Source organism: Cajanus cajan, chromosome 5 (genome assembly GCF_000230855.2).
Source record: "Cajanus cajan strain Asha chromosome 5, NIPB_CcT2T_4, whole genome shotgun sequence".
NCBI classification, from domain to species: Eukaryota; Viridiplantae; Streptophyta; class Magnoliopsida; order Fabales; family Fabaceae; genus Cajanus; species Cajanus cajan.
This window is the reverse complement of record NC_138521.1, coordinates 33,620,374-33,633,156: the sequence shown is the minus strand read 5'-3', so window position 1 is coordinate 33,633,156 and position 12,783 is coordinate 33,620,374. Positions and strand designations below refer to the sequence as shown.

The window sequence follows — 12,783 nt, the reverse complement described above, 5'->3', positions numbered from 1 at the left end:
AATAATAAAGGAAATCAAACGGAAATTTTTCTTCATATATATGCATGACAAAAGGTCATGCGTCATACAAAAGGTCATGCGTCACAAAAGCAATTACCCATTTGTTGACGCTACTGGCAATGACACCTCGTTCAAGGGCAAGAAGAACTACATTGGTTGGCTTAGGACTATCAAGATTATTTCTACTTATTGTGATGGTCTCAACAATAATGAGCAAGACACCTCATTAGAGAAGGGAGGTCGGTGGTTTAGCTCAGCCATCGACGACAACTAGGATGCGACATTCCACAACCTTAAGAGGGTGCACGTGAAGAGTATAAAGAAGTGATCATAGTTAAATGCATTTTAAAGTTTTGTCATAAAAAATTAAAATAAATTTACCTATAGGTGACAATGTGAAATGAAATATAATAAATATAATATGTTTTTTGCTTCTCATATAAGATTTTTTTAATAGGAATTGATGACAAAGACTATTTTTAAAATATTATAAAAGATTAAGGATGAAATAACAACAAAAATTTGTAGGAACTACAAGTGAAAAACTAATGAATTAAATAGATGAAAATTAATTTAAACCATTTTTATTTTTCATCTTTTATCCCTATTAAAGATTATCGTTGATTAATGAGAAGAGAATTTGAAAATAAAAGTTTTCTCTCACTTCTTAAAGTCTACAATTATTTGTCATTTTGTCAATTTAATTGGTATTAGTTCTTATAATACATAAACATTGATATGAAGTAATATCTTCATTTCTCTCATAAAAATTAATGATAAGTAAGAAGGGTAAATTTGGTACATTATGACTTTATGTACAATTAAAAAATGGGTTAAATAATCTTACACAAAAAATAGAGACCAAAGTGGTTACAAAGTAAGTTGGTAGTCATTATTGATGAGTGAAAATTATTTTTTTTGTGTGTGTAAGTTTTTTTTCTTTCTATTTTATCCTCAAGAGATGTGATGGTAGGAAAAAGATTAATATATAATAAAGTGATATAAATGTTTAAAATAAATGTGAAAATTAAAGGACAATATCCCTTTTGTATATAGTACTAATAAGAGAAAAAAAACATTGTGTGCCTTTATATATTTATTCTTGAGAAATTTTAAGATAAGATAGGGAAAAGATTAATATATACTAAAAGATATAAATGTGTAAAATATATGTGAAAACCAAAGGACAATATTCCTTTTGCATATAATACTTGTAAGAGAAAGAGATATTGTGTGTCTTTATATATTTATTCTTAAGGAATTTTAATATAAGATAATTACTAAAACAATATTAAGATTTTAAATTTGGTAATTGTATTGGGTATTAATTTTATTTTTATTTTGGAGCGTTAATAATATTTAAGGGTAAAAATGTCTAATTCAAAAAATGGAAACCAAGAAAATATTTATTAATTAATATCCCCTTTATGATAAGTATAAATAAATTATTATACTCGTTGCTTCTCCCATTCAATTTTTTTTATTTTAAAAATCCGATGGTTAAATGATAAGTGTCGGTAGTTTTTAGTGTAAAATTAAAAAATATAAATAATAAATAATAATTTATAAAAAGCAATTATAAAAGTAAAATTAAATATAAAATGTATACACCAAAAAAATATATCATATTTATTATTTTTAATATAATATAGATTATTGAATGTAATTTTTTAGGATTTATTTGTATAAATATCCTTGTAAGTTAAAACTAATTTATTTTTATATAATTAAAAATAAGTTGCTGGCAAGAAAAAGTCGTTTAAGAACTTAAAATAAGAAAACTTTTATAAATTAATTTATTATATATATATATATATATATATATTAAATTTACAATAATCTCATTAAAGCTTAAACATAAGATCTCAAACATATTACCAGCCCAAACAACTAAGTTGACCTTAAAAGTTTTATAAAAACTAATTTATAATTATCTAAAGTGATTTTATTTTTTCTTACTTATTTTTTCTTTTAAAACATTTAAAAAGCTTATCTAAACATTCTCTTAATATTAAGCGATCCCTAACAGTATCTTGAGGCCATCGATAATAAAAGCTCACCCAAATAATTATTGCACAAATTTAAACTGCAAAAAAAATAAAATAAAATTACTCTGTCCTTTTGTCCATGTTTCTTCTTTTTTTGTCCAAGTTTCTTCTCTTTTTGTCTTTGCACTTCCTTTTTTCTTTGTGAGTTTTGGAGGTATCCCCATTCATAGGTCCGAGATCCACCACATCTATGAATTGAAAGGTCCGAATGATCCACTCTATAATCAGTTATTAGAATCAATAGGTCTTCAAATCTTTCATTTGAAAAAATGGAACATAAGATATAATTCAGATTATACCATATCACTTATTTTACTGGATCTTACGGAGCCTGCTCATCCAAAATAAAATCGAGTTTGATCATAGAAAAGATTATCTTCAAATAAAACCAGTGAGAATGTCGACTTAAGTAAAGCAAACGTTAGTGAGAATCCAATAATGCCTCGAAAACTCAAGAGTTCCTTCGCAAGGTTCATCCACGAAAGGTGAGTCAGGACCTAAGATCAGGCCGAAAGGCATAGTCGATGAATAACAAGTGAATATTCCTATACTACCCTTTGTTGACAATTACTTAATTAGTCGTGAAGTCTCAAAGACCTTCTCCATAAGGATTTTTTTTAATCCAAAAGGATTGTCTACCAAACACATTTTGGTGACTTGGTAAAATGAAACCATCATCTACGAAAATTATAGTTAATATATTTTATCCACTTGTACCAACCCATGGCTTTGCATCCACTCAATTATTCTGATTCCCCTTGTGAATAAAGGCAAGACTAGATGGGTGAAGCTCAAAAATCCGATATGGAACGTGTTAGTGTATATTTAAATATCGGTTTAAACTCATGTTTAACGAAAAAAATGTATGTTCTAATAAAAAAAGTAAGTTTCTGAGTATAAATTTTTTTAATTTCAACTGAATTAAACTTAACTGGTTCATAAATACATCCTTGATTTTTAACATTGAGAGAAATTCTTAAAAGTATTTTTAAGTTTGTATCCGACCGGACTAATATATATCCCTTAATTTATAATACATTTCTATTACTCTTTTTTTCTTCTACCAAAATATCCTCTAATTTTACTTTTATTCTTTAACTTTTGGAGTTCAAAAACTCTTGAAAGTATGAAAAAAATCCTTTTGAAACATCAAATTTATTATTTTGAAAAGTAATTTGTAAAAGTATTAAAACATCTTTTTGAAAAATACTTTCCAAAAATTTGAGAAAATAAAAATTCATTTTAGAATCAACATAATCATATTATGAATAGAAATCTTCAAAAATATTCACCAAATCTCGTTGTTTACATGCGTAATTACCTATTATGTATAAGTCATGCCTTATATTCAATGTAAGAAGTAATGAAATGAAAAGTTATGGAGTGAAAGAATGGTAAAATTGAGAGTAAAAATACAACATTAAAAGTAAGAAATAAAAAAATCAAGAGTGTTTAGTAGTGAAGAATGTAATAGAAGAAGAAGAAGACGACCAAAGGGGTGGATGAAAAACATAATTTTAAAAATAAAGTTTATTTACAGAGAAAATTAATTCAAAACATAGTTTTAAAATTTTTGAAAGAATAACAATAATAAAGAGGTGTGAATATCAACCACCTTTACTTATTTTTTCTTGGAAGAAATAACACCAAGCTAGTTACTGTGATTTTTCTTTTTCTTTTTTCTTTTGTTTAGATCCTACTATAAGTATAATATTAAGGGCTCATCAACACAACAAAACAAACCTCAATGAAATCGTTCATTCTTGTAAATGTTTACATATAGTAAAAATAATTTTGGACAAAAAAGTAATGAATAATTTGGACATGGATTTATTAAAACTCTTATATATGGCCAATGGAGAAGATTATACATGTTCCTTATCAAAGCTACCTAGTAGCTGCCTTGCACGAACCCTTACTTGCAATCTTACAAGTGCGTGCATACATTGCATTGCTATACGTGATTGTTTCCTCACCCACACCCCACGAACCAATGCTTGAAGCTTCACTAGGCTTTTTAAAGCCCTATAAGCTCGTCTCGCCTGTCAAATAAATAATTGATTGTATAATATTATCATATAATATATGAAGATTATATAATCTTTAGAAGAAATAAGGTGTCATACTAGATGTCCCCTGAAATAAGCTTGGATCTTAATTGCCGCAACATCTTCTTCAGTGACCAAAGAAATTGGTGTTGGAAAAGTGAAGTCTTCGTTGCTAAGTATGGCTTCTTCGCTTTCATTGCTGCGAGGGAGAATGATGATGTTTTTGTTGGATGATCGGAGGAATCTGCCTCGAACAATTCTGAACCATTTTTGGGACACACCCATTTTGATTTGGTTATCTTTTGTCTTTGAAATGGAATGCTTGCAATGCATATATATGATGCGATGTGATGGATTGTCTCGCCCTCAACGCTTTGGGAGGAAGTGGCGTAACGTAAAGGGAGGGAAGAGTTGTGGGCAACATGTTTGAAAATCTTATTTGCTTTGGTGCCTATAATAGTGATGTCAGAATTCTGAAGCCGAAAACGTGGCGGGGTGATTTTCTTTTCTGACCAGTTCGGTGTGAGTTCAAAGCATTCTTTAGTTAGTACCGTGGTTTTAAATTGCGGTTGCGGTCGCCGTTGTAGTTACTGCAGTTGCGGGTATTGCGGGTATTGCAATGCGGATTGCGGCTGTTGCGGTGTGAGATTATTAATTATTTTCACTAAATATAAAAAATTTATAATTATCAATATATATTTTATTTTTAAGGATTTATACATTTTAATTCCTTTTTTTTTTAAATATTCTATTATTTTAATGAATAATTTAATTTATTTTAAAATTATAGTATCAATTTATCGTATTGCGGATGTATTGCGGTACATTGCAGATGTGTCGGACACAACACCGTTACGTTGCGGAAAAATGTGTGATTTCCAGTATCATCGCAATTGCGGTCAAATACCGTTGCGGACAAGGCCGCAACAGCAATATTGCGACCGCAACACCGCAATTTAAAACCATGGTTAGTACTGCACAACCAACTCGCTGGAGTAAAATAAAGTGTCGCTATCACAAATTCTTTGTGTGATAATCTTGTTGATAATGTCTTATTAGTATACTGGGTTTCATCTAATAGTTTTGTATATTATTCAAACATGGATTCTGTCTGTTCGGTTAATTTATTATTTTGAAACATTTTTTTTCCAATTAATCTTGTGAATAGTCTATAATTGTTCACTCTTAAATATGGTTCGTAGTGGTTAAAAATTTGAATTCGATTTGATGAATCATCTGTCAAGTCTTATACATCATTGTTCAATCTCATAAATTTAGTTTGTTTTATTAGCCCTATGGATCATTTATTTTTATTCATTTTAATATAGGTCCAATCTTAGTAGGCATAGACCGTGTTTATACCTTTTTTTTTCTTCTATTCATTGGTAGTAATTCAAAAAAGTTAGCATACTGGTATTTAAAAAAAAAAAAAAAAAAAAAAAAAAAAAAAAAAAGCAGAAATGATATTATTTTATTTAATTCTTCCTAAATTAGATAAATTTTGCAGTGTTTCTTTTAGTGAGAGTGACCGAAAGATTCACATCTGACAGAAAGTTTCATTTGTGCTCCCTTTAATTATTTATAATATAAATATATATAGTTTGAATTTGTTGACATTAAGGAAATATTAATTTCTCATGTCTAAGTATCTATTTTAAAAAATAAGTATTTTTAGAAAATATTATTTCCCAGGAATATTTTTATCCTACTTTTTCACAAAAATTAAAGTAAATATTATTCAATATTAATATAAGAAGGGAGGTGGAATTATGGTTATCTTAAAATTTGAATTGTTTTTATCAAACTAATATTTAGAAGCTAATGCTTCTAAAGGTTTAAAAAATTTATTCTACTTTTGATAGTTTCTTTATAAAACAACTTAGAAGTTTGTGCCTCTAAGATATTTGAAAATACTTTTTACCTTGTTTAAAAATTTAGTATGATAAATATGAGTAGTTTAAAGTAATTTAAATAAATACGAGAGTAAGAGTAAGAGATATTTCACCCTGTAATTTATCCTAGTTAGGGATGATAACGGGACAAGGTGGGTATAGGTTTCTCTATATCGTCCCCGTCCATGTTTCCATACCTTATACTCATGTCTGTCCCTATATATGACAAGTATGAAATTTATGTCCTCATTTCTATACCTGTTAGGTATTGGGTATATCTATATCCGCCTTATATTGTCAAAAAATTCATTAAACATTATTTTATTGCAAAAAATATTAAAAAAAGATTTCAAAATAAAATAGTAATTATAAAATTATATTAATTAAACTTTATTTGACATAAATTAAAAATAAAGAAATTACATAAATTTTAAGTAAATTTTAAAAAATAAATTAAATATATATAAATTTTAAATGGTATAGATACAAGTATGGGTACGGGATGAGTACGTATATACTCATCTCGTCCTCATACTCGATTTAATGAATTGGGTATTACCTGTACCTATGTGATGGAAGAGAGTAAAAGTGGTTGATGTTCTTCTTCACTCTCCACCTTCAATCCCTTTCTTTTCTTGAGGTTGACATGCCAAGAGAGAAACACCTTGAAGAAGCTTCAATGGTGGAGAAGTAACAAGGAGGTTCGGTAGCTTCTTCAAGAAGCTAGAAGATTGAGGCACCAAGGCACAAAGGTTGGAAACCTTTGTGAAGGAACCTAGGGGAGAAAGTTCTCCACGAAATTCTAAGGCTTTGGAAGAGAGAATTTTGAGAGAAATTCTGATTATTATTCATCCAAAGTGAGGGAAAAGGTTAGATTTACAAATATATAGAAAGAGGTAGCTTAGGGAGCAAGCTAACTTTAACCATGGTTCAAGTGAACCATGGTTGAGTTGCTTGACCGTCCAAGCTAGTTAAGAGGCTTGTAGAGCAAGCTTCTCACTTAGCTTGCTTCCCAAGAAAGCTAAGGAGAAGCTTGTAGCACAAGCTTCTCAAGGCTTCAAAGAATGAGAAGCAATTCGGCCAAGGAAGAAGAACTAGGCAAGCTAGGCGGTCTTGGTTCCATTTTGCTCACTTTAATTATTTCAAAAATGTTTGGTTTGGTTTAGTTAGGTCCATCCAAAAATGATGAGACCTAGCTAAATCAAATCCATGAAAAATTAGGAGCAAAATGAGTCCAATATGTAAAATTTTGCCTAGGCCCAATTCTGGCCCAATTACTAGTCACACCCTCAAGCATTGCTAATTACCACCCCACTTCTACTACTAAAAAAATAGAAAAGAGTGTACTTTAAAATTAGGTTAAATGAAGTCAAAGTCTCCAAGTAACCTACCTTAGAAACAATATACAATGGTCTATAAAATGAAATAAAGTGTCTCACAAATACAAAGGCAAAAATAAGCCTATACAAAGGCAAAAATAAGCCTATACAAGGAAACTATGTACAAGTTTATATACAACATATGAAAATGTCTTCAAAATCATCCCATTCCTCTTGGTTCTTTTAAAGTATCACCTCTTGGATTCCTTGGCCTTGGCATATTTCCATCACTATGTCTAATCAAAACAGGTATTACCCATCAAAGTTGGGATGAGTTCGGACATTATCCACGGATACAAGTTTACTTGCCATCCCTAATCTTGGTTCACCCAACCTTGGGTTACACCTAATCCCCACATCTATTGTGGGATTTCTCTACTATAATCAAAAATCAATGCTCTAAATACAACCACCAACACTTATTGGATTTTCCCTACACAAATTATCCACCTACTAATCGTGTAGTCACCATTAGCCAACTACTAAGTAACCGTACACCTGTTGAGTAAACGCCCACCCTCACAGCCCATGGCCATGAGTCAAACCACAACCAATTGGTTGCAACTTTTCTACCCTTTCTTTCCTTCTACACACTAGATTCGGGAATGGGTAATCAAATGTGTTTACAGATTTGAGAAACCTTAACAAATTTTAAAGGTTTTTGACTCTCCTAGGATAAAAGCTTCCACTGAGGAAGTATTTTTACTCTTTCTATCATAGATCAGATTACAAATGTGTATGGGTGAGAGATATGAATTAGAGTATGAAACAAGTAATTACAATTTTATCTAGCTTGGATATTGATAACTTTTAATGTTCTTACTTGCTTCAAATAGTTCCCTTAGTCTTCCTTTTATTTGTGACGCCCCAGTTTTCAAACTTTTAGTTGGGGGTAATGTTGTAATTTTCAAGGGTAATTTAATAATTTTTCATAAATTTTCAGGGGTGATTTAGTAGCCCAGAACGGGCCGTTTCCAAATTGGAACGGGCCGTTCCCAAATTGGAACGGGCCGTTCCAGTCTACTAACACTACTAGAAAAATGGAAATTAGAGACGGAAAGAATCCGTCATAAAATTAAAGAAAATCCGTCACAAAATTATTAGTGACGGAATTTGTGACGGATTTTGGATCGTCAGAAAAAATGGCGTCACAAAATATTTAGTGACGGAAAAATTCAGTTCATCACAATTAGTGACGGAAATATGCCGTCACTAACTAATAAATTTTCCGTCACAAATTACTTAAATAAATGTTAATACTTGAGTAAAATTCCGTCGCAATTTGTGACGGCCTAAGAAGTCGTCGCAATTTGTGAGGGAACGCATTCGTAACAAACTGTGAGGGATTCAAAATCCGTCACAAAATCCGTATTTTTTATTTTTATGAATTTTTAAATAAAAAATAATTAAATTATCCCAGATTTATTAATTATACAATATATATTATTTTCACTTTGTTTTTTCTAATCTACAAGTATTAATTATTAATTTTCAGATAATTAACAGTGGTAAGATTCGAACCCCTTACCTTCTACTTATTCTAACCTTAACACTCCTTCTCCGGCCATCTGAGCTACCTTATCAGTTCAGTACTTATTTAACAATATATATATAAATATGAAAGAATATCAATTTTTATCACAATAATATCAAACATCATTAAACATCAAACTAATAAATTTAAAATAGATTCATAATTAAAATCATAATATAATTTATTTTAGAATTTTTATTTTATTAAATTAATTGAAAATTAATTATATTTTATCACTTTTTAATCAAGTGAATGAATGATAATGAATTAACAAAATTTTTAAAATATATTTTAATTGAAAGTATATTTTTAGTAAATATTTGAATATAAAAGTATTTTTATAAATAATTAAATGAAAAATATATTTTAAAATTTATTTCTCTCATAACACCACTTAAGTAAAAATATTCAAAAAAAACTAAACTTATATTTGTTTCCGTTATTTTTCCAAAAAAAATAAAATACAAAGAAAAGATCAAACCTTTTGATAATTAAGTCATCTAAAAATTAAGACCAAAAAATAATGTTGATTGGACCAAACTACCCAATACGTACGGACTGAGTTTAGTGTGATATCCTCCACCAAAAAGAAAAAGGATAATAGACTCCGAAACTATAATGCATAAATAGAATTTGAAAATTAAAACAATTTATTCGAAACGGTTACACGAGGAAAAACGAAAAGAATGAATAGTTGTTTAGATTGTGAAACTTGTAATCAATTACTAAAACCTTATATTCGATTACTAGATGATTTTATAAATTTAACTTTAATTCTAATACTTATAATCCTTTAACTAACTTTTTAATTAATAAAAAATATTATAAATAATGATTTTTTTATAATATTTATTAAAATTATACATGTAACACTTAAATCCAAAATAATGATCAAGTGCCATAAATTCTCCGGCATCAGCCATATATATATATATATATATATATATATATATATATTATTTTTACATTACTTGCATTCACAGATTAAGGAATGTTTTTACTTTCATATATTATTTTATAAATTATATATTATAAATTATCATAAATATTTTTTAAACTAAGTATAAAAATTAAATGAAGTTTAAATAAATGCAAATGACAATGTATTACAAAGTAATAGTTTCATCTTTGTATTAAAAATATATTATCCTTCTCTTTCTCATCTATCTTTTAACATAATTGTACAATAAAATTTTCTATTTTGAGAGGGATACATAATCTCTCACAGATTGTGACGGAATTTGTGACGGAATATAATTTTTAAAAATTATCCGTCACAGAATTCGTCACAAATTGTGAGAGATTCAAAATCCGTCACAAAATCTTAATTTTTTATTTTCACGAATTTTTAAATAAAAAATAATTAAATTATTCTAGATTTATTAATTATATAATATATATTATTTTCACCTTTTTTTTCTAATATACAAGTATTAATTATAAAGTGTATTATATAATATATATAATACATTTTATAATTAATTATATATATATTTTCTAATATATATATTTTCACCTTTTATTAATTATATAATATATATTAAATTATTCCATTTAGGTGTATTATAAAGTATGATGATAATATTTTTATATATTTATTGATAGACTTAATTGTACTTTTTATTAAATGATCAAGCATAATGAATTTTCTAGCATCAACCATTATATATATATATATATATATATAGTTATATATAATTATATATAATTTATAAATATACTTTTATATATTTATTTTTATCTTTTTAGTTAAAATGCAAATTAATATTGTCTTTTTATAATTTCATAAGTATTTTTAAATTAAAAGTTTTTTCCTAATTCATATTTTAATTTCTTATACTTCAAAATAACAACTTATTATTTAAATTAATTCATTTCTTATGTTTTAATTTTTAATCTTTTGATGAAAAAAATATTCTAGTTTCATAATTTTTTAATTATTTTTTTAGCAAAATATTTTTTATTTATACATAATTCTTAAATATAATAATTGTGTAATAAAATTTTCTATTTTGAGAGGGATACGTAATCCCTCACAAATTGTGACGAAATTTATGATGGAATACAATGTTTAAAAATTTTCCTTCACAGAATCCGTCACAAATTGTGAGGGATTCAAAATCCGTCACAAAATCCTAATTTTTTATTTTTATGAATTTTTAAATAAAAAATAATTAAATTATTCCAAATTTATTAATTAGATAATATATATTATTTTCACCTTTTTTTTTCTAATATACAAGTATTAATTATAAAGTGTATTATATATATATTATATAATACACTTTATAATTAATTATATATATATATATATATATATATATTTTTCACCTTTTATTAATTATATAATATATATTAAATTATTCCATTTAAGTGTATTATAAAGTATGATGATAATATTTTTATATATTTATTGATAGACTTAATTGTACTTTTTATTAAATGATCAAGCACAATGAATTTCCTAGCGTCAACCATTATATATATATATATATATATAATTTATAAATATACTTTTATATATTTATTTTTAGCTTTTTTAGTTAAAATACAAAATAATATTGTCTTTTTATAATTTCATAAGTATTTTTAAATTAAAAGTTGTTTCCTAATTCATATTTTAATTTCTTATACTTCAAAATGACAACTTATTATTTAAATTAATTCATTTCTTATGTTTTAATTTTTAATCTTTTGATGAAAAAAATATTTTAGTTTCATAATTTTTTAATTATTTTTTTAGCAAAATATTTTTTATTTATACATAATTTTTAAATATAATAATTGTACAATAAAATTTTTTATTTTGAGAGGGATACATAATCCCTCACAGATTGTGACGGAATTTGTGACGGAATACAATTTTTAAAAATTTTCCGTCACAGAATCCGTCACAAAATTATTCATTAAATTTTGTGACGGATTTTTGTGACGAAATATTTAGGGAGGAATCAAAATTCGTCACTAAATCCGTCGCAAATTGTTATTTTATTAGCGACCCCGTTTGTGACAGAATTGTTAGAGACAGAAATTTTTCCGTCACAAAATCCGTCACAAACTCTAAAAATAAGTAGTTCGTCACAAAAATAAAATTTTCGTCACAAAAGTCGTCACTATTAGTGACGACATTTTATCCGTCACAAATTTTAATTTTTCTAGTAGTGTAAAACATGGGTAATTTAGTAGCCCGGAACGGGCCGTTCTCAAAATGGAACAGGTCGTTCCAAACTACTAAAAAGGCCTATAACCCTAGTTGAGAACGGGTCGTTCCAAATATGGACGTTATGGGTTAAATGCAACCCTAGAATGGGCCGTTATGGTTTGAGAATAGGTTGTTCTGAATGTAAATTTTACACATGCCGCCAGAGTCCAGAACAGGCCGTTCTAGATTTGAAACGGGCCGTTCCGGCAACGCCTGATGCCTATAAATAGAGTGTTTTGGCACTCCCAAAAAGCACACCTTTCATTTCTAACTCTTTTTCTTCCTTTCTCTCTTCTCTTCTTCTTCCTTTCTCTCTTCTCTTCTTCTGCACTCTCTGAAGACCGAGGGGAACCCACCGGAGGAGATCAACCTGATCCTTAGTTTGAGCTACTGTTTAACCAGGTACGGGGGAAAAGGAAATTATTTGTATGCAAAGTTACATGAGGGAATTGGGTAGAAGAGGAAGCTCGTAGGATTATGAGTAATTTTATAATTATTTCTGTTTGGAGAATTATTGGTCTTATGTGATTCTGTATGAATTTAGGATTATGAATATATGTTTAATTTGTAAGAATGATGATTTGGGAGAAAGAACGAAATTATAGAAAAGTGCCTGTAAGTTAGGTTTTGGAAAAATTGGATTATTTTTGTTTGAGGAATTGATGATCCCATTAGATTCT

General features: G+C 27.6%; 1 protein-coding gene across 1 annotated transcript; it reads right to left on the bottom strand.

Moving 5' to 3' along the window:
* Positions 1–3,787: 3,787 nt before the first annotated feature.
* On the bottom strand, positions 3,788–4,547 carry IQD20 (IQ-domain 20). Its single transcript, XM_020353254.3, has 2 exons — positions 4,175–4,547; positions 3,788–4,090 (listed from the first exon to the last, which is right to left on the bottom strand). Exons 1-2 carry the CDS (start codon positions 4,427–4,429, stop codon positions 3,914–3,916), a joined length of 432 nt encoding a protein of 143 aa, XP_020208843.2. The 5' UTR covers positions 4,430–4,547; the 3' UTR covers positions 3,788–3,913.
* Positions 4,548–12,783: the final 8,236 nt, after the last annotated feature.

Excerpts from the sequence above, each read along its gene's own strand:
- IQD20 (XM_020353254.3), bottom strand. The coding sequence starts at position 4,429 with ATGCATTGCAAGCATTCCATTTCAAAGACAAAAGATAACCAAATCAAA. Across the intron at positions 4,091-4,174 it reads CTTATTTCAGGGGACATCTA|GCGAGACGAGCTTATAGGGC; the intron begins GTATGACACCTT and ends TTTATTTGACAG.